The sequence below is a fragment of the Microcebus murinus genome, chromosome 11 (genome assembly GCF_040939455.1).
Source record: "Microcebus murinus isolate Inina chromosome 11, M.murinus_Inina_mat1.0, whole genome shotgun sequence".
In the NCBI taxonomy this organism is placed as follows: Eukaryota; Metazoa; Chordata; class Mammalia; order Primates; family Cheirogaleidae; genus Microcebus; species Microcebus murinus.
The window spans coordinates 55541803-55569528 of record NC_134114.1 but is presented as its reverse complement, the minus strand read 5'-3'; the positions used below and the strand labels follow the sequence as shown (position 1 = coordinate 55569528).

General features: G+C 44.4%; 1 protein-coding gene across 4 annotated transcripts in view; it reads right to left on the bottom strand.

The window, feature by feature from the left end:
• PDE8B (phosphodiesterase 8B) overlaps window positions 1-27726 on the bottom strand; it is a 200073-nt gene that overhangs the window by 47118 nt on the left and 125229 nt on the right. For 2 of the 4 annotated variants that reach the window (XM_012738330.2, XM_012738331.2), the window contains exons 6-10: window positions 26727-26815; window positions 16978-17056; window positions 12785-12925; window positions 11236-11324; window positions 9141-9201 (exon numbers count right to left, since the gene is read on the bottom strand). In XM_012738330.2, the coding sequence (XP_012593784.1) occupies window positions 9141-9201; window positions 11236-11324; window positions 12785-12925; window positions 16978-17056; window positions 26727-26815 (459 nt within the window). The remainder of the gene's footprint in view (window positions 1-9140; window positions 9202-11235; window positions 11325-12784; window positions 12926-16977; window positions 17057-26726; window positions 26816-27726) is intronic. The other 2 variants (XM_012738332.2, XM_076008134.1) reach the window with 1 other exon arrangement.

Here is a 27726-nt window from a genome sequence, read left to right as displayed (position 1 = left end):
GGGAGCCAGCCCAGCTTGGTCTTCCTCTTCTTTCCTGCCTCTAGTTACCTTTCTGCTTTGGCAGGGGTTCTGCTCCCCACAAGGACACATTCCATCCACCATTCCAACATGCCTCAGTCAACACCTCCTCCATGAAGTCATCTCCTAGCTTCCCAAGTAAGGGAAACCTTTCTCTTATGAATGCTTTGAATACACACTTGTATTTCTTTTATTACCATATTGCTAACTCCTGTGGGGTTTGAATCCTGGTTCTGCCACGTACCCCCAAGCCTCAGTTTCCTCATTTATAACAATGGGATCAAGGTGTCTACCACATGGAGCTGTGGTGAGGATTGCAGGAGCCAATGTGTGAGAAGTGTTTGCAGAGCAAGAAACACAAAGCGTCAACACGCAATACATCTTATCATGACGATTAAACCATAAGCTCCATGGATCGAATATCTGCTGAGTGAGTTCAGCAGCATCAGTGGGAAATGGGGACTCAGGGGACCAAGATGTGCTGCTGCCCTTGGTGGTCTGGTCTGGCAGAGCAGGGCTAGTGTGGTCGGTGCCACGTCTACTCTGTAGTGGGGAGAGGGGCAGCCGGGAACAGTCACATGGGGGATGCTTGGCCTGGGTCAGGGCAGAATGAGTTCTCCGATGGGGCAAGAGGAAAGAGGGGGAGGCTTGATGAAGGGAACAGTAAGGACACGCACCAAGGCGTGACCCAGCCTGGCGTGTTCCCAGAGCTGCAGGCAGCCTGGCGTGGCTGCTGCACAGTGGCAGGGGAAGGAGTGAGGGCAGGCTGGAGTGTGCTCCTTAAAGACGCCTGATGACTGCTTAGATGATGAGCGGCCATGGTGAGCCTTCAGAATGGGGATGGGGGCTGGCCCGGATGATAATCAATGCTGGGCTGTAAAGGTTTAACCCCCAGCTTGCCGGAAATGTAAAGGGAGCTGAACATACATTTATCATAAATTTTACTGATATAAAGCAGAAGTCAATTACAGCCCAGAGGCCAGCCACCTGCTTTTGTAAATGTAACTGCACTGCAACCTTGCCTTGCCCATCCATTCGAGTATCGTCGCTGATTGCTTTCCCACTGCAGAGACTACAAAGGCCTAACATGTCTACCACTATCAGGGCCCTGAACAAAAAAACTTCCCAACCACTGGTATAAAGGATGTATAACATGATTTCTAAAATATAAAACACTCTTGGTTGTAAATTCTATATAGTCGATCAATTCTCACAAAATGCTTTTGCAGATTTTTGCTGACCTGTCTTACAGCCAATTTACAGCTGCAATTGACAAATGAGTGAAGTTTTGGCATGAATATCCATTGATATTTTCATTTACATTAAGAAGGAAGAGGAAAGTCAAATAAAGATATATGTAGGAATTTCACTCATTTGTCAATGATACAAACAACATCTTTGTTGAATTGAATAGTTTTGGAATACTAGAGGAATATTTATTTTGTACTATTCACAATGAAACTAGTATAGACCTGACACGCATTTAAGTTTATTCTGTATTATTAACATTTTCTCCGTCACTTTGAGAGTAAATCAATGAAGAAAGAAGTCCTGACTTGTAGTGTTTTCCAATTTCCTTCTAAAAATACTCCCACTGCGGCTGTCTGAAGCTGCCAAAGTGACGTCACTGCATGTGTAGCAGTGGAAGGCGCTTGGTGTAACCAGCTCCATTCTGTTTCTCAACCCCTGCAGTAATATCCTTTAGGTTAAAAGCATCTGCTTAGCTCTGCACATAGGCTAGAAGAAAGGTGACAACCGTCCCTTTCCCAAAACTAACCCCTGGGGAGACTGGGAAAGCAAACATCTGAGCATTTACATTTGCCAAGCATTTACAATGCTATGGTAAAGATTTGTAGGAACATCCTGGCCTGACATTCATTCTCCAAAGTTAACTGACCAAGAACAAAAGTTTTACAACCTCCTTGGAACCTCACTGAGCCCAGATGTCTGTGGCCCTTGGTTACCTCTTGCAAGCCAACCCCCTCTTCCCTTTGCCTCAAGATAAAAAAGAGCCTAAAGCCCATATTAATACTAACTTAAAGATAGTTCTTTAGGGCACTAGTCTGCCATCTTCCTGGTCTCCTGGCTCTCTGGATTAAACCTGCTTTCCCTGCCCAACACCCTGCCTCTCAACTTACTGGCTATCCAGCAGTGGGTGGTATGAGCTTGACCTCAGCTACAAACATGGAGTTAAAATGACGTGCACGGCGGCACAACTCTACGTGGTGTTTCCACAATACAGACACGGCAAATACACGTAACCTCAACAGCACAGATGACTGTAAACGTGGTAATGTGCTTAGGAAGGGATGGATTCTGAGCACTTATTACTTCTTAAAAATAAACTTTGTCTAGTTGCATGCTAATATAATGTTTAAGAATGGCCCTTTTAACAACTGACTCACAAAATTCCAGAAAATCAAACAGTTTTCACAAGTTGCTGTAAGCTGGCTCCAGCACACGCAGCGTGGAGGCAGAAAGAGCAGTTATGAGGTAAGTGTCGGGCAACCGGAAGTCACAATGGCTCGAGTGAGGTGGCAATGGGGTGGAGAAGAGGGCACGAGTGAGTCAAGAGTTGTTATGAAGACACAATCTTCAGAACTACGTGGCTTCTAGGATGCAAGAGGCCCAGGAAAGCAAGGATGGTGACAGTGGGTCCCAGGCTCAGGGCTGGGCTGGCTGAGTGGACAGGGGCCCATTAGCCAAGTCAGGGATTATATTCCCGCAGCAGCAGATGTGAGGACAGACACCTGGCTTCTGCCTCGTCCATCCTTGTGTCTTCCACTGGGCCAAAATGCTGGGAGGCGAGTGAGGCTCCCTGAATGGGTGGATGACTGCTCAGCCCAGGCTGAGCAAAAAGCCAAAACCGATTCCTTAACATGAAGTGAATAATTCCTTCTGAGGAGTCAGCTACCAACTGTTGCACTGGAAAAAGAAAATTTCCAGAGAGTGCTAACACCCATAAGTTGCATGAAAAAATTACCAAATAAGTAAAACTTTAACAAAAGTCAGTTCTAAGGTAATGTAAAAGTCTCTTGGGCTCAATTAGTACAAGTCTCCAGCATGAGCAGAATCTTGCAATAGTCTGAATAACACAAATCATATATCAAAGTACAGCCTTTGGAATTTTAGTTACATTTGGGGGGCGGGGGGAATCCCTCTTCCCAAAGGTCAACATAGTGTCTTCTCTTTAAATCCTAGTTGTTTTGAATGCATTCAAGACCTAGATGACATTCATTAAGAAATAGCTCAGCTATATCTGTTTACCACATTCCTTACCACCTATCTCACATTTCCTAAACTAATTTTTCTCTCTGTTTAGGCCTCCAGTATCGAGGCGCAGCTGAGTGGGGCCTCCACGCTGGAGCAGGTTGCTGCTGGTGAGCAGGCACTACACTAATGGTTTCACACAGAGGAAAACTTTACTTCCAGCGAGGACTTACTGCTCCCTGCCCTCTGTTTTTCCCATCCTCCACACCTCCCACTTGTCCTGGCCATAGGCCAAGTGCCTTAAAAACATCTATTGATGGGGCACAGAGGACAGGATGAGAGACCAGGTAGAAGGACGAAACCCCATGGCTGTGCAGGGCAGACATCTCTGGGACTGCTGTCCCTTGGGCCAGGAGGGGCCGAGCTTCTCCGCCAGGGAAAAGGACACCTGTGTCTATTGCAACTCGCGTCCTCCTCCCACACCGTGCTCAGTGCACGTGCCCAGAATGTCCTCAGTTTACCCTCCCCCTCACCAGCCAAATGACACCCTCTCTGGGGCTTCCTAAAACCTGTCGTGACCAGCTACAGCAGCCACCACCACCACCAGCACGGAGTTGTCTCACCCGCCTGAGAGCACACAGCCCCCTGGCCGAATCCTCAGTGCCCCTCCTGCCTCCCCACTCCCTGCCGCGAGCACCTGCCTGTCTCATCCCCTCGGAGCCTCCCACGGTCCCTGACGCGCGGCAGGCCCTCCACTTACGTCTGCTCGGGCTTTGGCTGCCCAGCGTGTGGTTTCTCAGGGAGAGAAAAAAAATATGTGGTTTTGCAATATCAGAGGCCTTTCTTGAAATAGCTTCTTGTAAATATGTACTAAAGCTAAATGGAAAAAATGTGGACAACTTAGTGACTTTACCAAATATGTCAACAAATATTCGGGGGCACCTGCTGTGATGACGATACATACGTGGACACTCTGCATCGTGGGCACAAACCAAGTACATAAAATGCATTTCTAAATTTGACTAGCCACTTTCAGAGATGGCTGAGGTTATGTTTTCAGTTGTAATAGTCTTTTTCTCCATTTTTTTTGTTTGTTTTAGAAGAAGTCACACTTGGATGTGTGCCTTGGAAGTGTGGCAAATATTCTTTGTAATATCATGCCAGACATATATTGGCTATATTACAGATCAAAACTCTACATGAAATAAAAATTTGGGACAAGATAGAAACTATCTTTAATTTCCTATGCCTCCCAAAGGTTATTGTGTTAAGGAATAAAAAATTAGTTTTCAAAATAATTTGCTGAAGTCTCCTGGGCAGGCACAGTGGGAGAGCAAAGAGGCATAATCCATAGTCCCTGCCCCAAGGCAAGAACTGATCCAAAGCAAAGTAAGATCCATGGTCTAATCCTGGGTGATAAAGGTAAGAAGTGTCACCGTCACCTCTTTGGGGTGGCAGATTTGGAAGATTTCTTAGAGGAAGGAGAACTGAGTTGAGTCCTAAAGGACAAAGCAGCAGCAAAGGGCCCATACCCTTTAAAATCATGTAACAGATCTTAAAAACTGGGAATTTAGGACAAATTAAAAACATGATTTTATCCCTTAGCAATGAGCAGAAACCAGCAAGTGATTCTCTGTGCCTCTCTCTCCTCATTCCCCGCACCAGCCACTCTCTTCTCTTGGTTTTGCTGAGAATGCCATGAAATGTCAGATGCTCTTGGTGTTAAGGACCCTGTTTTGCCAGAAGCTGGAGGAGAAAGGAGAGGGGCGGGGGGCAGAACTTGGCACACACGGAGAGAGGCGAGGTCTGGGGCTGAGGACATGCCCGAGGCTAGGGTGGAAAGAGGAATAGGCCACCAGGGCAGCGGGCAAAGACCTGCCATGAGGATGGTCCACATAGTACGTGTAAGGACTGGGTGGGAAAATGCATGGATCATATGGAGGCCCACAGGAGGTGACTGGAAACAGAGTCTGGGTAAATGGGAGAAGACAAAGAGGGAAGGAAGGAAGAGAGACAACGCAAGGCTGACTCTGAGCACTGAGCAGAGACAACTGCAGGGTCCTTGGATCCTTTCAGGTGCAGCTGGCAGTGAGCACAGTTCTGCTGGAAAGGACAGAAATTGATCTGGGATGCTCGGTGGGGTGGCCTGTCAGCCGCACTCAGACTACACAGGTGTCCAGAGCAGGCCACATTCCAGGACCCACATAGTTGGAGGAGAAGCCTGGGAGCCTGGTGAGAACCGTGGGCAGCCTCCTCCTCCCGCACGCTGGTGACACCAGGCTGTGCCCGGGACGAAATCCTACCCTCTGTCAACTGGTGGCTTTGCTCTGTTCCCACAAAAAGACAAGAGGTCATTCTGATTAGGGGAGGCTGGCCATGTTCTTCAACCAGCCAACTTGATCCATGGCTAGAGTTTCTAAAACATGTGGTGTCTTTGAGAGCAAGCCCCCCGACTCTGCTGCCCAGGCAATGCAGAGATCGGGGCATCTCTAACTGCCCACTTGCTCTCTCTGGCCGAGCATCTGCTTCTGCTCAGTTTCCTGAGGGCTGTGATGTCCCCCCACCAGAGTAGTGCAGCAGGGCACGGTGCTGGCACTCCCCTCTGTCCACCCAAGAGCTCTAGAAGGTGACAGCTCACTTTCTGCAGCAGTTTGACAATGACTGAAAGGTGCCCACATCTCCCCAAAGACATTCCCTGAAGGTTTGCTTAAACGTCCATCAGAAAGTCTTTCCCTAATGGTAAAGGCTGCCCATGGCGCCTGGAGAATGGCTTACAGCATCATTCCCTGGAGGCTCAGAGAGTCTGGACTCGTTGGCAAAACCTGGACGACGTGCGTAGCCCATCAGCATCCTCTACCGCCTGCGACAGGGCAGGTGAGGCGAATCTGTGATGGGATTCCTCAGGGGACGGGAAGTCCGGCCTGCACTGTCCAGTAAAAATACTGTGGCAAGCCACACATGCAAACCACACATGTAATTTAAAATTTTCTAGTAGCCACATTAGAAAGGGGAAAGAACAAGAGCTGATGTCAGGTCAGGGTCCTAAACGCTCCCTTTTCCCTGCGAAAGGCCGACTCTTGGATCATAGTTGCAGATCCCCGAAATCCCACCATTCTAAAGTCATGTATCAGATTTGGGTTTTAAGCTTGGGAAATGGCAAAGGCCTCAGGGGCCCTAGGTCCTCACGTCTGCGCCAGTACTAAGGGGTGGGGACAGGTTTTGAGACAGGACTCGGGGCTGGCATGAGGGCAAAGGGGGCCCACAGGGTGTGCGTGCTGTGGGGTCATGGGGGTGTTTCTGGGGGTCTGGCCATGCTGTTGCTGGTCTAAGAAAGGGGGACATCCTAGAAAGAAGATTATCTTTGAGAAACGGGGCTGGCAAACTTTTCTGTGCGGGGCCAGATGGTAAATGTTTGGGCTTTGCAGGCCACCTGGCTTCTGCCGCTGTCGTGTGAAAGCAGCCACAGGTGCTACACATGCCAGAGCGTGGCTGGGTTTCAATAAAACCTTGTGCACAAATTTGGCCTTTAGGCTATTGTTTGTTGCCCTCTGACCTAGATGACACCTAAAAAATTCCCAGACAGCCTCACTGAGTCCTGGGTTTTGTGCTTCTCCCCTGCCCGGTTCCCACTTCCCCGGTGCCGCCTTGTGTATACCGCGTGCTGGGCTGCAGCCCCCACGGCTTCTAGGGCAGACACGCCGCGTCCCCGGTGCCAGGACAGAGCGGGTGTTTAACGCCTGTCTGGGGAAAAAGCACATACGCGGTGCAGGCGGGGACACTGCTTACACCGGACAACCCTTACCGAGCGTTTCCAGCGTCTTTGTGAAAAGCTCTGAGGCTCATATAGGAAAAGAGATCTTTGCTGATGACAAGCACTACTGGGAGGCAGCAGCCTGGCATACAATTTCATTCCTCGTTAAAATGCAAACCCATGGGCCGATTTTGACGTCAAGGCTAAACCCCAGAAAGCAGCGCCACCGAAATTGCCTGCAGACAGGATCCCACTGCAGTTCGCTTCAGCTGCCTTCCGCAAGAAGGAAAAACACTGGAGCTAGCCAGAGGTATAAAAATGCTTTGTTATTGGAAAATCTAAGTGTCTCTCTAGGCCTGTGCAGCATCATTAGGTGACGTCAATGGCTCAGGGCACCCGAGCTCAGCGTCTCTGCTCTTCTCAGAGCAGCAGAGAATTCGTGGCACTGCAGGCATTTCTGTTCAGAGCCTCAGAACGAAGTGGCCCCTCGCTCCTGCATCCTGAAGTCCTAAAGTCCTGTGCTAAGGGCTTGTGGTGACAGTGACGCAGGAAGAGCTACGGCTGGCAGGGGGCCGGGACTGAGACATTTGACTTCTTTCAAGCTAGCTGACAGCTCAAGGCCCTACTACGCACCAGGCAGCTGGGCACGAGAAGAAGGGCGCAGCCAGTGGCCCTGCCAGCGAAGAGAAGGCAGTTTAGCACACGCATAGCCGTGACAATGGTGTGGGCTTTGGGGGCTCAAGCAGGGAGGTGGCACTAGTGCTTCCTGGGCTGGGTCATGAAGGACAGGTAGGATTTGGGCACATGGGGTTGCAAGGAGACGGGTGACAGGGAGATGGGGTCCCCTTCATTTAGTGAACAAGTGAGGAGGAGGAGGAGCGAGGCTGAGCTGGTGGGGGGAGTCTGTGCTTGATTCTGGACGTGAACTGTACTTGATTCCTGGCATGAGAATGAACGGAGCCACGTGGACCTGTGCCCTCTACTCTGGGTCCCACAGCCCAGAAATTCCGGTTTGCACTGCTTGGCTTCAGAAATTTATCTCTAGAGAAACCAGGTTTTCCTGCCCCTCTCCCTCCGCCCGGGTCACCACTCACACAGAACTCGGGCTTCCTCCCGGTCTGTACCAACGTGGCTGCTGGAAGAATTTGTTTTCCTATGAAAGTCCATTCTTTCCTTTCCTAGAGGCCTCCAAACACCTGCCTCTTGCAGGACTCTATGGTATCAACTGAAAATTTCCTGATTTCAGATGAGATTCTCAGTGCTGAAGAAAGCATTTTATGTTGAAGTAAATGTCATGAAAAAGCACATGGACATGGATCCCTTCAACATCTTGAGACTCGCCCCGCTGCCTTCTGACCGGCCCTACCCGTCACCCGTCACGTGAGCTCACCTGGCACCTCACAAGCCTCCGCCACCCTCCACTAAAAGGCGTTACGCCCCAGAAGCCCTTGAAATCCTTTAGAAACACTGTCCCTTCTTTAAAATCTTCATCAGAATCAAAGGTCGTATTTTGAAAGTTTTCAAAAATAGACCATTGGTCATTACGTTTATCGCATACCTTTTAATCAACAAGTTATAGAGCATGAAGTACACATAATCCAGTAGTAAAATATAAATCGAATAGAAAAAACATACGTATACCAATGCTCTATTATGAAACTACTTTAAAATGTTCCTGAATACAGCAACTCATTAAAATTCTGTTACTTCAGAAGACAACACGCAAATGTATTGTTCTGTATGATGCAACGGTAAGAAAAATATCACAGTTCTAATTGGGAACCGTTCCTGTTGTTGATGTGAATTTATAAGAGTGAAATGCTTAAATGGATAGATACTTCTCATTTGCGAAACGGAGATAGGAAAATAGAACATTTCTGTTTGAAGGAAGAATTTTATGCCCTCATAAAATATCTTGAGTCTAGAGAGTTGTTCAGTCACAGGTAAAGCATAACTGATGTGCACTGCTAATAAACTAATACAGGCTTGCAGGGAAATCTAAAAAACTATTTGTCGGAGGGGCATAATTTTGCCATAAACCTCTTAACTGGCAACCACAATTTGATGGGGACAAAAGCAAGCAGGGAGCAGCGGCCGGGCGGCAGAGAGCAGCGGGTGTGGCCAGGCTGGCGGAGCGGGCGGAGGAAGCTGAGTACTGTACCTGTTTATTATTGTCAGTGGTGCAGCACAGCTTCTTGAGAGACACAAAATGCCTAATTTTCCTAATAACATAAATAATCAGTTATTAGTGAGTCAGATATGAGATGATTCAACAAATTAGCAAATGAAAGCATCAGCAGGCTCTTCTTAAAGCAACACCAGCGTCCATTCTAGGGCAGATTTAAAATTCAAGCGGAACCTGATCTACAGACAACACACTTTGCACACAGAGCCCACATGTGCCTTCAGAAACGGCCCCCCCCCCGCCCCCCTTTCAATCCTAGCTGGCTCGGAAACACTTTCCTGTCCGGTATTTCGTTTCATAACTCACCCCTGAAGTTTGGCTCCTACATACCCTCGGTGATAGGATAATCTGCTACTACAAACAAGTTAGTTTTAATTGTGCTGGCTCTAATCATTTTATAGCTTATATAAAAAGCGAGAGACTCATTCAGGAAAGGACCACATTTCAGTGGTTGGTATTTTGATAGTAAATATTCCATGTTCTTTTATACTGTCATTTTCATAGTGATGGCATTTTTCAGGCAGAGAAAAATCCTCTTATTTCAAGACCATAGGTACCTCAGCCTTGTGCAAAACTCGGCTCAAGGTAGATTTTTTACTGAGAGTAAAGCCATGAAATCCAGAGAGTTATGTTAGACTTTACGCCCTGGAGGCCCTTGGGGTGCCCCCCTCCTCCCCAAGGCACTTCTCTCTCCAAGACTCTGAAAAGAGGATAGAAAATACTGGTTATTCTGTAATGAGCTTTGCTCAAAGAGGAAGAGGTAAAATTTCCCCCCTTTTAATAAGAATTGCCTCTGATAGCTCTCTGCCTATAATTAGGGGGAAAATAGCACTGGAAATGGTGTCTGGACAAAAGAACTTCTTTCTCTTATCTGTAAAATCAGAAAGATCGGAAAAATATATTCTGACGACAATTACCAGGCAATAGCCTGTCTTCTCTGCTGTGGTTGTCTCATGACTCTGGTCACACACACACAAAGTGACTCTGAGCTTTGATTTCCTGAAAAGACAGTCTGAGGATGATGGCGGAAACACCAGGACAGCCGTGGGCACGATCTCCGTCCCAGGGCTCTGAGCACTGCCCTGCCTGCTGGCAGGGATGGCCGTGCTGAGGCCAGTACCGCTCAGGAGGAGGACTGGGGCTTGCCACCCTCAGCTGGGGGCCTGCCAGCCCCCCCGACCACCCAGAGGGATGCAGAAAGGGGAGCACAAGTTCCAAATGGCATGAAATACCATGCAGAGGAGAGCAATTTTGGAACTAACCAAACAAGTCAAATCAGAGGGGAAACAACCTCCAAAATACATTGCCGACTCGATGGCATGTCTAGTTTTAGGAATGCAGGTGGTCCTAAGGCTCTTCTGTTCCGGTTTCTGGCGGGATAACTGCTGGCTTACCTTTTTCTTAAAGGTCATGCAACGTTATGTCCCTTATAAACTCAAACTATGAAACTGGTGTTGACCTTCAGGTTGGTTTTCAAAGGCTCATGAGTGACGCATTGTTAGGGGATCCTGTTTGGCTGTGCAAACCTCTCACAAAATGTAAGTGGGAGAAGGAAAAGGAATTGTATGTTCTCCCTATTTCTCCACAAAATAAATAGGCTTCTCTGGTCATCTGAGGCTTAATGCACCAGCACCTGGCCTGGAGAGAACCAGAGAGAACCTGGTCTCAAGGAGGAGGACAGGTTGGCTCCCTGTGGCCTGAGGGGTGACCTGGGCAGCCCTGGCTGGAAAGCATTTGTCGTCAAGGCAGCAGGACAGCCAAGAAATGGAGCCCCTTCAGAGGGTACTGGGAACAATGGAACTGTGCACGATCAGGTGGAGTGGGCGGTTTGGAAACTGGGGCGATGCTTCATAAAAGACCACAGGCAGGAGAAGAGAGCAGAGAGAAACCAGACTAGGGGTTGCTGGCCAGGTGAGGCGCCCTTGGTCTATACTGCGATACCATGCACAGCACAATCCTCTTGCATCTGCGCATCTGAGGCTTATGCTGGCATTTCAACACGCATACCCAATGCCCACGAGGGTCCTGAGGTTTCATCTTTAGCTTAAAGAGTTGAAGAGTTTGCTCTCACCCTCCTTGGCCAATCACTGGGGTGATCTTCACATGCTGCTGGATGCTGTCCCCGGATTTCCGTCTGGCATAGTAAACCCCCTGCCACTCCTACATGGACAAAGAGAACTCTTAAAATCCTCGGTCAAGGCTTCCAGCTGCTCCTGCTCAGGTCTCAGCAGGCTGAGTAGTAAGGACGTTCCCACAGGCTTTCATTATGTGTCACAAAGCCCTGCTCTATCACACAGCTGGGGCAACACTGACATGGTGGCCACAGTGCATGGAGACAAGACCACAGATCAACGTGTCCACCACTAGGCTGTCTGTCCTGGGTCACAGGATTCTTCTGAGGTCTCTCTCAAAATCTTTACAACAACCTATGAGGCTTGGTATTATCATTCTTAATTTACAGATGGGTAAACTGAAGCTCAGAGAGTCTAACTAATTTGCCCATGTTAGGAAGCAGAGGATCTCATTATAAATTTGTTTCTCTTTAATGCTCCCTAAAGCCCACCATCTTCCTAGCATCCTATGGGCCTCTTATCCAAGACCTCCTGAGGTTAGCCTGTCCCTTGCCAGGGCCCACAGATGAGGCCACGGGGACTGTAAAGAGCCTGCTGTCTCTGGACCCCGGGGACCCAGCTGGGATAGAGCCAGGAGACCTCAGGAGGAAATCCTGGGGCACCTCCCCCCTTTCTGGGAAGGGTTGGTTCAATCAGAAACTGAGATTCTCTGCAGCCGGTTCTTGTGCCCTCTCTCACATCATGTGGCTACTAGCGCTATGCACTCTGGGGTCACCAGAAGTGTGATTGTATTCTTTTGGCAAATTTTTCTGAAGCAGTTTACAATGCCGTTTCCTTTTAAAATCACACTGCCCCAAGTTTTAAAAAATTTTGGCCATCATCTATAATCCAAATTTATTTTGTTCCTATAAAATGGCCCCTCTATTAAATGATCTAACTAGTTCACATCAGCGAAAGGCAGATGAAAGACATACTATGCGAGGAAGCATTCCGAATGCTGAAAAGAAAATGCACAGGCAGTTCCAGCTATGAGAGCCACGGCTGCTCTAGAGGACAGGGCTTGGGGGAACATTCCTACTGCACTTCCACCATTGCCTTCTCAACAGAAAAAAAGAACTGGCAAAAAAAAAACCTCCAAAAAATAAAAAATAAAAAAAACCGGGGCTACCTGCAAATACTGATATTAAATACATTTAGTTCCCCAAACACTGGATAAATTGAAAAAAAACCACAACAGCTCTCTGCACGGAACTCTGCTCAAAGATAGGCTCGATATCGCAGCAACGGCAGGTGGGATACATTCATGCAAAGGTTGAAATGTCCTTACACAAAAACCATCAGATTCGGTACCATCATGATAAGCAGCAGATTCACTTGAGATCCAAAATTAACTCGCTTTGCAAACACAGAAGATCTTTCACTTAATTACAACATTGTTAAAGAAGCCAATCTTAAGGATGGGACATAAAAACTCACAGGAAAAAATGCACTGGGCTGGGGAGGGGGCGGTGGGGGGGGGCTGCAATTGGTGTTGCCGGGTCAACCCACCTTTCCCTTCTTGATGCATGTATTGATGGTGTCGAGAAGGTCTGCCCGGTTCTTATCGCTTTTGGGCAGATCGGCGAGTTCTTTCCCCAGGAGCTCACCTTTGTGGTAGCCCATCATCCTTTCGAAGGCTGGGTTGACATACTGTTAATGGGAGGTGGGTACAGATCAGTGCGGGGACAAGAGGCGGGATTCATGAAACGTCTGTGTGCCCCGTAGGAACACTTGACACAGAGGGACATCTCAAACACGAAGTTCCCGGGGCAGAGGCTCTCTAATGCAGTTGCTGGCTGGTCGCCTCGGGCCCCCAAACCCCTCCTGAGTGGTTGCCTTCCTCCTGAGCAGCAACCAAAAGAAACTGTTCAGCAGCCCCTGTCTAGCAGTACCAGCCTCGGGGAGCTCACCCACCACGACTGCCCCAGGAATAAGGAAAAACTTGGAGGAAAAAAAAAAAAAGAAATAAAACTAAATTATCATTCAATTCAATAGATTGTGGCTTATATTAGTCACATCTCTCTCTACAAGTCGGCAATTGCATCTCTCAGGTCTCTTTCCAATCGCCTCTATCTATGAGTCAATGCTATGGTTTGGGGCCACTTCTGGTCGAATCAGAGCAATAAATTCCGCTGGGGCAGGAGGCAGCCCTTTCAGTGCTGGGTGCAGGACAGGCACGAGCTGGGGCCAGCAGACTCACAGGTTTCCTTCCAGTATTCTGCCTGGGGGTCCTGGAGTTTAGAGCTATCACTCCTCGTTCCTGTCCCGCCCTCCAATTTCTTTTCAAAGAACACAGTCACCAGATGGGGAGCGGAGTGCAGGGCGACAAGCGAGGAAGAACGTGGGGAAAATGTGAGCATTCTGCATCTGGGTCACGGATTTCTTTGGGCATAATTTACATTCATCTGCTGCTTCAGAGACGTCCTTACCAACTGCAACCACTCTTGCTCTGGACTGTGATGACAACAGTCATGAACTGGGTAATGCGGGGACACTTGGGGAGCTGTTCCCTTGGGGACATAGCCTCTATTAACACAACCCCAGGAGTTGAAGGGGCTGGGAGGATGCTCTGGCCATGGGCCTTCTGCAGGTGGCTAAAAAGGAAGGGGTCGTGACATTGTCTTTATGGATCTTCAGACACTCTCCAGGCTCCATCACTGACAAGTGGCAATCCATGCCATCCCCAGGCAGGGCAGGCAGGGCGGGCATCACTTACAGAGTTGGCCCCTGCTCACCAGGTCGGCCCCACACTCCCTGGCCCAGCCCTGTAGGCTGCTGAGCCGTCTGGACGCTTCTCTCATCTCTGGGCCTTTCTGGTGCACTCTCTCTGCATAGAATGTCCTTCCCTACCTGTCTGCCTCGCCACTTCCAACTTATCCCCTCTCCTCTTCCAGGAAGCCTTCCTTGACCTTCCCCTTCCACCCTCCTGCCCAGTCTGAGTTGGTGCCACTCCTAAGAGCTGCCACTGACTCCTGTGCAGACTTCTAGGGACTTACTACACTGAGTTTAAATTTTTGTTTCTCTCTCTCCCCCATTAGACATTAAAATCCTCACGGGCAAAGCCTACTTGGGTTTTACCTTTGGATACTCTGTGCTGTTTAATAAATATCTGATGAATAGAAAATATTAGAGAATAATATATTGCTTTCCTTATTTGTTGTCTATCTTCTCATGCCTTTTCCTAAGTGTTCATTCTGCCTTGCCCAGTAGGTTGTAAATATGGGTGGGAGTTATGGTACTTCCTTCACGCCAGGGTCCCCATAACCTCAGAATACAGCAGGTACCCCAGGGCATGGACTCTGGAGCCAAAGTGGTCAAGTTTCAAGCCTTAGCTCTGCCCCATATTAGCTATATAACCATGGACAAATTACTTAACTTCCCTGGTCCTCAGTTTCCTTGTCTGCAAAATGAGTACGATAGTAATCCCTGGCTCACAGGATAGCTCTAAGAAATAAATGAGTATGTGTAAAATGCTTACAACTGGGCCTGGCACCTGCAAGTACCATGTAAGTGTTTTAAAGCAAACTGTCTATATAAGTAGATAGTTTGGATAGATGGAGGCATAGAGGGAGAGAAGGAGAGAGGGATGGAGGAGGGGGAGGGAGAGAGAGAGATTGTTTCTAAATTTTAAGCGTTGCTACCCAACCTCTGAATATTTGTACTCATCAAGAGGCACTAACTATTCGGCTGGAGTGCCCTGAGGACACTGGTACAAGTCAGAACATCTACGGAAATATCCTATCTATGATGACCCATCCTCAACATCTACAGCACAAAGGTAATTTTAGTATCCCCTTTACATATAACATCCTCCTTTTGACTTCTTTCTCCTCCCCCTTATTTTTAATTTTATATTACAGTTCGCTGGTGATTTTTAAAAGGAGCATGAAGAGGTTCCCTAAGGAAAAAACCTATAACGTTTTATTTTAGAATTCAAGTTTCCCTTTCAATGCAGTGACACCCCCCGCCCCATTCTTCTCCCCTTTACAGCCACCTACTGGCCTCACGCCCTGTTTCATATCACAATGCGACGCCATCCCTGTATTGCCTCGCCCAGGGATACGGGTTTTCCAGCTACCGAATGCTAACTGTAGAATGAGGGACTCAGGAGGCTTCCGTTAGCTCACAGGTGGAGAAGGCAGGTGGCGGGCAGAGAGAGAGAGAGATGTGCTTCATGAACAGGAGTGATTGCTCGAGCCTGGGTGTGAGTGGGGAGAGGTGGGCTCTGTGCTTGGTCTGTAACAGAAACACGCCTGGCTCTCTCTGCGGTCTGGGAGGCAGACCTGTGGGCAGTTGGGCCGGCGACAGCCAGCCACATGAGGAAGGCTTCCCATCCATTTCGAGGGGCAGCCAGAAAAACACATTCTAAAAACACGGCCAAACAGGAAACCAGGTAGGAAGGCTTTTTTTTTTTTTTTTTGAGACAGTCTCACTCTGTTGCCTGGGCTAGAGTGCCGTGGCATCAGCCTAGCTCACAGCAGCCTCAAATTCCTGGGCTCAAGTGATCCTCCTGCCTCAGCCTCCCGAGGAGCTGGGACTACAGGCATGCGCCACAAAGCCCAGTTAATTTTTTCTATTTTCAGTTGTCTGGCTAATTTCTTTGTATTTATAGTAGAGATGGGGGTCTCACTCTTGCTCAGGCTGGTCTTGAACTCCTGAGCTCAAGCAATCCTCTAGCCTCGGCCTCCCAAAGTGCTAGGATTACAGGCCTGAGCCACTGCACCTGGCCCCAGGTAGGAAGGCTTTGAAGACATGGCATTATATTTTGGTTCCAGTACTTACTACGGGGGCTTCTCTTGGGTAAGTTCCTTGATCTTGCTGGGCCTCACTTCCCTCATCTGTACTATAGGACGGTTATGTCTCTTTTGCAGCCATATGGAATGGAAATGAGATAACCTAACAAAAGGCCAATGACATGGCCCAGGCATGGTGGGCTACTGATGTCACTGTTCTGGTATGAGAGCAGGGTGTGTGTGTGTGTGTGTGTGTGTGTGTGTGTGTGTGTGTGTGTGTGTGTGTGTGTGTGCGCGCGCGTGTGTGTGCGCGTGTGCGTGCGCAGTGGAGGGTTCAGAGAAGACAAATGCAAGGCTTCTGTCATGGGGTTCCCTGTGTGTTGCCCTGTCTTTGGCGCTCTATTGATGACAGCAGTGCTCCTCACACTCCACGTCACTCCACAAACCGACCCCAGGCAGGCCAGTCCCAGCTAGTGGAAAGTCTACATTTCAGAGTATTTTTAACATACAGACATCATACTTTCCAACAATTATAATAACAACATCCCATTTCAACAAAGGTTTGTCTACTATCCACATTTCCTTAAGAAGATGGCATTAGTATAAGAGTGCTTTATAATTAGAATACCAACTGCAGGCAAATAAATGGGTTATCTTGAAAATATTCTGTTCCCATAAGCATTTACTCGGAAACTCTGATTTACTTCTCTGTAAATAGTATCTTCACAGATGGTCCAAATAATTTACCCCATCTCTGTCAAAGAAATCACAGGTTATCATCTGAAGTAATAATTTTTTTATTCGTTATTGAAGTGTATCAGTATTCTCTGCACAGTTTGATTTCCCCTTCTCCTTAAGAAAATGTGCTGATATGTGAGAATTATGGAAAAATACTTGAAAAAAGTGTGGCTCAAACTTGACAGGCTCTATTTTGATGTCTAAAGATATAAAGTGTTTTTGTTTTCATACCTGAATCACATGGTCATCACTTGTTATTTCTATGGCTTCATGACAGTGGTCTAATGCTGTAAACACTGAATTACAGGCCCTGAAAGTTGCAAAAGATTGATGTTAGTTTTTCTATAAAAACCGTTCTCATTTCATCTGTTAATTTTACACAGTAAACAGATACAAGATTCATTAAAATTATGCACTTTTTACTAATGCTATGGTCTGTATGTTGGGATGGCCCCCAAATCCATTTGTCAGAATCTAGTGCCCTCTATGATAGTATTAAGAGGTGGAGTTTGGGGAAGTGACTAAGTCATGAGGGCTCCACTCTCATGAATGGGATCAGTGCCTTGAGTGAGCTCCCTTGGCCCTTCTGCCCCATAAGGACACATAATAGGCGACACCCACGAGGAACGAGAGGCCCTCGCCAGACACAGAACCTGCTGGTACCCTGATCTTAGACTTCTCAGCCTCTAAAATCGCAAGCAATAAATTTCTGTTGTTTATAAATTACTCAGGTCAGGGTACAGTAATGAGCCACATAATGTTTCAGTCAACGATAGACCCCATATACGATGGAGGAAGTCCCCTAAGATTCTAATGGAACTGAAAAATTCCTATTGCCTAGACGTCATAGTGTAACATATTACTCACATGTCTGTGGTGATGCTGGTATAAACAAACCTACTGTGCTGTCAGTAATATAAAAGTACAGCATATATAATTATTTATAGTATATAATACTTGATAATGATAACAACCAACTATGTTATTGGTTTATGTATTGGCTATACTCTACTTTTTTTGTTATTTTAGAGTTTACTCCTACTTATATAAAAAAAAGTGAATTATAAAGCAGCCTCAGGCAGGTCCTTTAGGAGGTATTCCAGAAGAAGGCATTGTTATCACAGGAGATGACAGCCCCATGCAGGTTACTGCTCCTGAAGACCTTCCAGGGGGACAGGATGTGGAGCTGGGAGGCCGTGACACTGATGATCCTGACCCTGTGTAGGCCTAGGCTAATGTTTGTGTTTGTGCCTTAGTGTTTAACAAAAAAAAATTTAGGTAAAATATATTAAAAATTAAAAAATAGGAAAATGCTTATAGAATAAGGACATAAAGAAAATGTTAGCTGTGTTTTAAGCTAAGTATTGTTACAAGAGTCAAAACTTTTAAAAAATTAAAAAGTTTATAAAGTAAAAAATTGCAGTAAGTTAATTTATCATTGAAGAAAGAAAAATTTTATTTATAAATTTAATGTAGCCTAAGTGTATAGTGTTTATAAAATGTACATTAGTGTACAGGCCTTCTCATTCACTCGCCACTCTCTCACTGACTCACCCAGAGCAATTTCCAGTCCTGCAAGCTCCATTCATGATAAGTGCCCTATACAGGTATAGGGCACCTCTTTTTTTTTTTATCTTCTGTACTGTAATTTTACTGTACCTTTTCTATATGCAGGTACACAAATACTTATGTAGTGTTGTAATTGCCTACAGTATTCAGTACAATAAAATGCTATCCAGCTTTGTAGCCTAGGAGCAATAGGCTGTACCATATAACTTAGATGGTATAGCCTACTACACATCTAAGTTGTGCAAGTATACTCTGACATAATCACCTAACGACAAATTTCGCAGAATGTATCCATTGTTAAGCAACATATAACTATATTTTGTTATACCAGCCCTAACATACTAAGCCAGTTATTAATGTTTCGAAAAAAGAAAGTGTTTCAAACTAAATGCATACATAGCAGTATATATTTATACTTTTCCTTTTTTTTCTTTTTTGAGACAGAGTCTCGCTTTGTTGCCCAGGCTAGAGTGAGTGCCATGGCGTCAGCCTAGCTCACAGCAACCTCTAACTCCTGGGCTCATGCAATCCTCCTGCCTCAGCCTCCTGAGTAGCTGGGACTACAGGCATGCACCACCATGCCCGGCTAATTTTTTCTACATATATTAGTTGGCCAATTAATTTCTTTCTATTTATAGTAGAGACAGGGTCTCGCTCTTGCTCAGCCTGGTTTTGAACTCCTGACCTCAAGTAATCCGCCCACCTCGGCCTCCCAGAGTGCTAGGATTATAGGCGTGAGCTACCTCGCCTGGCCAGCAGTATATATTTCTGAGTATATGAAATGAAAAGAACTGTAATTTAGCCTTATGGATGGTGGAATGGACTACATGTGAGCTGAATGAAACTTCAACACTGACACAAGAGAGCAAGATACAGAGGAGACTGTCTTTGTAAGTCCCATATGTTCTATCTCCATGAAGTTCTGTTTCATTCACAGTTGTGGTCATAGGGAAGTCAAGTCCCCATCAATTAGAAGAATCTAATTAAACCCAAATTGGATCTGAGGTATTCTGGTCTTTTGCAACAGACACAGAAACATTTTTTTCTCATTTCTTAACTTTTATGATGTTACTTTGCTTCCAAGTGTTCCCACTCTCACAATGAAAGTCAAACGTGGCAGAATTCCCCTTTCCCTAGTTCATTGTACCTATGATGCCTTCCATGGGGGTTCTTTTCTTGGTGATCCATATATCTGGAATATTTGGAATCACACTCTTATTTTCTTGCTTATAATTTTAACTAACTTCAAATCTAGAGCACCTCCAAATACAGTAAATTATTTCCTGTCCAACACAGCAAGTACATAGTAGCTAGAGCTTTGTTATTTATACTGTTTAAAGAATCTCAAGGGAAACTTTCTTACATGTTACAAAAAAGAGAAAAGAAAAATGGTGATTTACTGAATTTGATGTTTCTTCTCATAAAATAAACTCTTAAAATGTTATTTTTACCATTTGTAAAAGCAGTCTAACTTTGTCACCCTGTTTTGATCTGTTTACAGGGACGATGGCAGCAATAACTGGTGAAATCTGGCTCTGCATTTTTCTAGTTATGGGACCTTGGGCAACTTTTTGTCTTCACTAGCCCTCAGTTTCCTCATCTATAAAATGGGATAGTAATATGTATTTCATAGGTTTTCGTAAGGACCAAAACAGATAGTTTAAGTGAGGAATTTCTCAAAGCGCTTGGGACAATATAAGAATATGACACATGATACCTGTTATGACTTGTAAGATCACAGAGTAATATTTCTTTATTCTCTAGGGCTTTCAAAAGCCTTTGGTGGAAAAAAAAAGAATCATAACCTATCTTTTTTCATGAGCATGCCTGAAATGTAAAACCAAGACCTATATTTCAATAGTAGTAAGGTATGCACGCAAAGGGAAGTATTTTAGCCCACTAAGGCATGGCCTTCCTACAGCTGCAGAGAGGAAGATATTAGTGTGTGAGGTAAAGCCAGTAATGATGATAGGGATTAGCAGAGCAGAGCAGAGCAGGATATCAACCTAACTCAACTGAAATTCCTTAGCAGTGCAGCATATTTTCTTAGTCACACTGCTTCAGTCCACCCAATCTGAACTGTACACTGCCCTATTACCATCATGCATTTGTAACCATAATTATTTAAAGTAAGAAAAAAGACTAAATGAAGACTTTAAAACTGTTACTAAAGTCATTAATGCACTGCCTAGCAGAACTAGTCTTACCAAAAGTATTTTCCAGGCATCTGGTCCAGAACCGGGCTTAGAACAATAGGAAAGCATTCCCTGGGCAGCAACTATCTTTCAGAAGTGACAGGTGGAAAAACATACTCCATATGGGCTAATTTGTTAACTTGGGGAGCTGGATAATTAAGCTGTAATTAACACATTTTGTTAAATGATAAATTCTTTTCTTGCCTAACTATTCTCTCTAAAGTACTTGTATGTCTCAACTAAGTATATAAATAGATACCTTCAGAGTATTCTAATCAATTCAAGGGGTTGCCTTTATACAAGATCTTAGGCACTATCCCCAACATTTATCTATTAAACATTCATTTGATGAATATTGACAAAGCATAAAATCTTCAATAAGAATAATGCCCAATAGGAAAAGCAAATTCTTACCAACAGTTGAAGTGAAAGAACATTGGTAGGAGCAGGATATTATTCCCCATGATGAATACTATTGGACTGCAATGTTTATTTGGGCTTTCACCCTCTTTTGGTTGATGGTTCGATTTAAATAAATGGGCAGCAAAATGAGGTAATCCATTTGAGTTATGTTCCTAGAGTTGTGGAACTTAATGGCTTGTATTAATTATTCATACTCTTCAGGCAGAAGAATCTTAAGTTTTTATTAGTTTTCTGTTTTGGGGAACCATATAACTCTGTCTCAAATGTCTTTATTTTTTATTCTTCAGATTAAGAAGTTGGAAAGTTGGGAAAAGAAACACAAGGGAAAAGTAAAACGTAGGTGTGGAAATCCATGATGTATGGGCAATGTGACCATTTCCCCTACCCTTTCTTAAAAGCCCTTGCAGGCCCAGAAGGAAGAGGCACCAGACTGAAAAGCAGGATGCCTGGATTCTACTCCAGCACTGCACCAACACAATGAGCAGCTGCAAGGGCTCTCAGTGTTTTCCTCTGTCTACTGTGGCTGGGGTGGTTGCATTACACAATCTCTCGTATCCCTTCCAAAGGTACTCTATTATCTAGACTCTACTAAAATAAGACAGACAGAGAGACACAAACACCCACAGGCTGCCTAGAACAAGGGTAGGACTGGGCAAGGTGGTGGCTGAATACAAGTCCATATCCCAGCAGGGGTCTGGGATGAGTGGGAAAGAGGCAGTGGATAAGACAGGGGGATCAGGGACTTGTCACTTGCTCCTGGACAATGGTGCAGCAGGCACTAGTTATTTTAAGCCTTCACAGCTCAGTTTCCACTTCCACAATGGCTGTTGCACACAGCCCATGCGAGGGTAAAGTGCTCTACAAATGTCTGTTACTATGGAGAAATGTAGTGCTCCACAGAATACAGAGTTTAACCTAGCAGAAACTTTGCTTCTTTCAAAAATTGAGAATTGCTACTGTCTTAAGATATGGAATGAAATGAACATGATGATTTTGGTGTAACTTCTAGACTGACTAATGATTCAAACAATACGCCACTGCATTTGTATAAATGATCAGCTTAAACTCCTGTTAAGTAGTTAAATCATTATCTTTCTTTTAGATAAAGTAGATCTCTCCATGACAAAGAGGCATAATATAGAACATTAGAAGAGATAAATGGTCATCATTTAGCCCAGACCTAGATACTCTCCATTTCATGAATTCTTCTGTTCAACAGAAATGTGACTTAGTTCTCACATCTCTAGAAATTATAATGGAATCTTAAAATTAGACCACATCTTTTGTTTGATCAGATCAGATGATCCTTTTTGTTTCTTGGTTAAGTAAAAACGGTCACCAGACATGAAGACCTGGACCAAGGTGTCCACCTTCAACATTTGACATCATGCTGCAGCACAGACTGTCCTTGCAGGATGACAGTAATGCTACATATTTAGCTGCAGCTGGGGGCGGAATTGTAGGGAAAAGTATTATATAATTAGACTATAATTATTCTGGCATTGTATAATAAAGAGCCTCATTTTCCCAGTCTGCAACAAATGACAGAGTTGCTTGCCTGACTTGGGGTACAGGTAGATGCTCTAGATGTCCTTGAATGCCCTAAGGAGCTAGGAGGAGGCCATAGTATGGGTCATTGTCCTCTCATCTACTGGGTCCGGATGTGTATACAGGGGGGTGGTGATTCAAATCATGTGCACACACACCTATGAGTGTGCATATGATTACACACACACACACACAAGGAGAGAACTTGAATAAGGTTGAGGCAAAGCCCACCAAAAAGCAACAGCTTAAGCTGGTGCAGAAGGTAAGAGTCCATGTGCCAGGCAAACCTTTCTTCCTGGAACCTTTGCCTTTCTGGGTCAAGTCCATTCGCCAACTTCACATTGACGTGTATTAAGAACTTGAGCCTTTTCATTATGACCTTAGCAATGGGTCCAACTTCCTCAACTTGTTCTAGGTAGTGAGGGGTGAGAAGTTATAGTATTTACATAGTGATAGGTACTTAGAAACTTGCAAAGTTCTGAATCTGATGAGACCTTGAGAGGTCTTCCACACTCTAGCCCTGTGTCATGTTCACCATGGACAAGGTGCTCCTAACGTCCCTGAGATAGCCCACTGATACCCCATGTGCACCACAGAATCTGTGCCAGGGCACTGGAATCTAACACATGCCATCATATTTAATGTTGCCTAAGAAAAGAGAAGCATTTATTTAAAATAAAATGAAGGAGTTGCCTATCAAAGTAGTAAGGTGTTGTGCTGTTCATTTTTTATTATACATAATACACAGTTAAAGAATTAAACCACAATGAAATCACTCTCTTTCCAATTCTATTTATTGTAAAAACATCTAAAATAAAAGTACTAAGTCTTTTATCCTAATTAAAAACAGTAGAGACCCCCGGGAATAATAACAATTAACCTACAATTAAAAAGCACAGATTACTGAAGTAAAGGCAATGTGGTTTTCTAGAAAAATTCTATGGAGTTCTCTGAAGCTAATAGACATATGGATAAAAGGAAACCAAGGGATTTAATTTATTTATGCTTTCAAAATTGAGATGATACCAAGCTAAAATGCTGAGGCACAACAAAGGAAACAATCAACAAAGTGAAGAGACAACCCACAGAATAGGAGAAAAATATTTGCAAACTGCCTATCTCACAGGAATTAGCAACCAGAATACATAAGGAGCTCAAACAACTCAATAGCAAAAAACCCCCCAAATTATCCAATTTAAAAATGGGCAAAAGATCTGAGTAGACATTTCCCAAAAGACATGCAAATAGACAATAGGTCTGTGACAAATGTTCAATATCACTAATCAGAGAAATGCAAATCAAAACTATAATGAGATATCATCTCACCGCAATTAAAATGGCTGTGTCAAAAAGACAGGCAAAACAAATGCTGGTGAGGATGTGGAGAAAGGAGGAGCCTTGCACACCATTGGTGGGAATAAAATTAGGGCAACCACTATGGAGGACGGTATGGCGATTCCTCAAAAAAATGAAAATAGAGCTACCATATGACCCAGCAATGGCACTACTGGGGATATAACCAAAAGAAAGGAAATCCAAGAGGTATCTGTACTTCCGTGTTTATTGCAGCACTATTCACAATATCCAAAATATGGAATCAGCCCTAAGTGCCCATTAACAGATGAATAGATAAAGTATGGTACAGATACACAATGGAATATTATTCAGACACACAAAACAGAATGAAATCCTGTCATTTGCAGCAAAATGCATGGAAGTGGAGGCCATTACGTTAAGTGAAATAAGTCAAGCACAGAAAGAAAAATATCACATGTTCTCACTCATATGTGGGAGCTAAAAAAGTGGATCATGAAGATAGAGGATAGATTGGTGGTTACCAGAGGTCTGGCAGGGGGGAAGGGATGAAAGGGAGAAAAAGAATAAAAATAATAAAGGGCTGATACGTAGAATCTATATAGAACTCAGGAAAATCCAACAAGAAAAAAAATCAAACAATCCCATTAAAAAGTGGGCAAAGGACATGAACTGAAACTTTTCAAAAGACAGACTAATGGCCAACGACCATATGGAAAAATGCTCAACATCTCTAATCACCGGAGAAATGCAAATCAAAACCATAATGAGATAGCACTTAACTCCAGTGAAAATGGCCTTTATCACAAAGGCCCAAAACTTAAATGTTGGTGTGGATGTGGAGAAATAAGAACACTCCTACACTGCTGGTGGGACTGCAAACTAGTACAACCTCTGTGGAAAGCAATATGGAGATACCTCAAAGAGCTAAAAGTAGAACTACCATTTGATTCAGCAATGCCATTACTGGGCATGTACCCAAAGGAAAAATACATTCTATAAAAAAGACATCTTCACCCAAATGTTTATAGCAGCACAATTCACAATTGCAAAGATGTGGAAATAACCCAAGTGTCCATCAATGCATGAGTGGATTAATAAAATGTGGCCATAGAGTTTTACTCAGCCACAAAAAACAATGGTGACATAGCACCTCTTGTATTACCCTGGATAGACCTGGAGTCCATTCTACTAAGTGAAGTATCCCAAACAATGGAAAAACAAGCACCACATGTACTCACCATCAAATTGGTATTAATTCATCAACACTTATGTGCACGTATAGTAATAACATTCATCGGGTGTTGGGCAGATGGGAAGGGAGAGGAGGGGATGGCTATATTCACACTAATGGGTGCGGTGCACACTGTCTGGGGGATGGACATGCTTGAAGCTCTGACTCGAGCAGGGCAAAGGCAATATATAAACCTAAACATTTGTACCCCTGTAATATGCTAAAAGAATAAAAATGTATTTATTACCTCTGAACTGTACACTTACCACAGTAAAGATGGTGAAATACATATGTATATTTTACCTCGATTAAAATAAATAAATAAAAAGAAATTGAATACTCTGAATGCTTTCCCAAAGTAAGGATATGTGTGTACAGAATATATGTGCATGTTACTTTTGTCAATCTGATCACAAGTATGTCTGTTTTCATTTTTTAACAAAATATTTTTCTCCTGAATACAAAATTTTAAACACTATACAAAAGCACTTCGATAAATATAAATTATCCTACAAAACAAAAGCAAAAGTCTTTGGCAGTATTCTTCACCAAAGGATGTTAAAATACCTGAATTCCCAAAATTTCTGAATTCTCACTGGTTTGAGACTCTTTTTCACTGAGGAAAGTGACTATTTTTACCCACACAGTTTCTTAGAACTCTCTATCCACCAAAAACCGACCTCCTTGACCAGGGTGCACCCTGGGAAAACCTGCTGCAATGGACTTATGCCAATTCATTTTGCTTCCAAGGACAGAGAATTAAGTTTAAAAAGGGCTTTGTCATCTTTGAATGAAAATAAATAATCAAGAAGTATAATCATTACAGTGGGATGCTGTCTTATTTTGTGCTGAGCCTGAAACCATGACCTCTGAGTTGGCCAGAGAGAGAAGCCTATGCCAGGGAATTTCCTGGCATTCTACAGCCTGAAGCTGCTAGGGACTGGCCCTCCCCGTGGTCCATGGGTGGAGAAGAGCCTTGTCTTTCCCATGTTCTCTGGCTTGAGGAGGGGAGGTTGAAGAAATCAGGGTTCAGAAAGCATGCCAGAGTGGAGCCTGAGCAAAACCAGGCAGGAACTAGGACCCTGATATTCTAAGAGGGTTCAGAAGCAGAACATCCAACAACCCAGCCTTCTGGCCAGCTGTCAGACGCTAGGAGAATCCCACCCCAGGACTGAGCACCAGTGACAAGCCTGCTCCTAAAGCACTATATACCTGCAACAAGAATTAAAATCAGTTTCTTGAAGATCCTTTATGCATACTGAGGTCACAAACAGACTTCACCAATTGCTATTGTGGTTACATAGCAATTAGAATGCTTAGCGTAATAAATGTCCCCATTGGTTTGCCCCATCCATAACAGTCCAAATAAAAATTTATAAATATTGAAAGAAGTAGAAAGTAATCCTTAAAGGCTATTCTTAATGTAATTGTGCAAAAAACAAACATATTCCTAGGCTATAATTTTAAAACATTGTAAATGGTGGAAAATACTGTCAAAAGAAGAAATGCTTCCAATTTATTTCATTATATTAAGGGCTCCCCAGTTTAGATACTGCTGTTTACCAACTGCCATCACCTTTTTAAAGGTTTCCATATCCCTGGGATTCAGCTATGGACCTGTGAACATCAGCCTGCCAACAGATAAGATGTTCTGAGGAATTGTTAACCTTGTAGTACTGTCTTATTTTGCTACGTACCGTAATTTGAACTGGGAGCGAACTTCCCCATGTTCTATTTGAATCAGTTCATTATAGCAAGCAATTATGCTGCTATTCTCCATAAATCTCTGAAAAGAAAGCAAAGATAATACATGAGACACAGACAGTTACTTCTTAGAGAGTCAAATAGAGAACTTAACAGTTGTTCCTACCCCCAGGTAACTCTGTTACATAAGGCAACTAGTAAGTAAGATGAAGCAAAACAGTTGTCAAGGTGTTCAAAATGCTTGTTCAGATGTATGAGAAACAACAGAGCAGGTAATACTGTACACTCCCTTCATAACAAAGGTGGGATAAACTTCATTATGAATACTCAAGGGTACAGAATGCCTACCCAACCGTATTAATTCCTGAAACATTTTTGCTTTATATTGCACTAATAAAAATAATCTATAACCCAACACTCAACATACTCAGTGTGTGCCTCACTATCAGTGACCTCTTTTGAAGGGAGAGGCTTCTCTTTGCTTCCTTTCTAATTTTCTGACTGCCAAATGCAAAGCTCTACATGTGACAGGTGATTAAAACTCAGTGAACTCAACAACAAAAAACAACCTGATTAAAAAATAGGCAAAGGCCGGGCGTGGTGGCTCACGCCTGTAATCCTAGCACTTTGGGAGGCCGAGGCGGGCGGATTGCTCAAGGTCAGGAGTTCGAAACCAGCCTGAGCGAGACCCCGTCTCTACCAAAAATAGAAAGATATTAATTGACCAACTAAAAATATATATACAAAAAAAAAAATTGGCCGGGCATGGTGGCACATGCCTGTAGTCCCAGCTACTCGGGAGGCTGAGGCAGTAGGATCGCTTGAGCCCAGGAGATTGAGGTTGCTGTGAGCGAGGCTGACGCCATGGCACTCACTCTAGCCTGGGCAACAAAGTGAGACTCTGTCTCAAAAAAAAAAAAAAAAAAAAACAATAGGCAAAGGACACGAACAGATATTTATCCAAAGAAAATAATCAAATGGCTAACAAGCCCA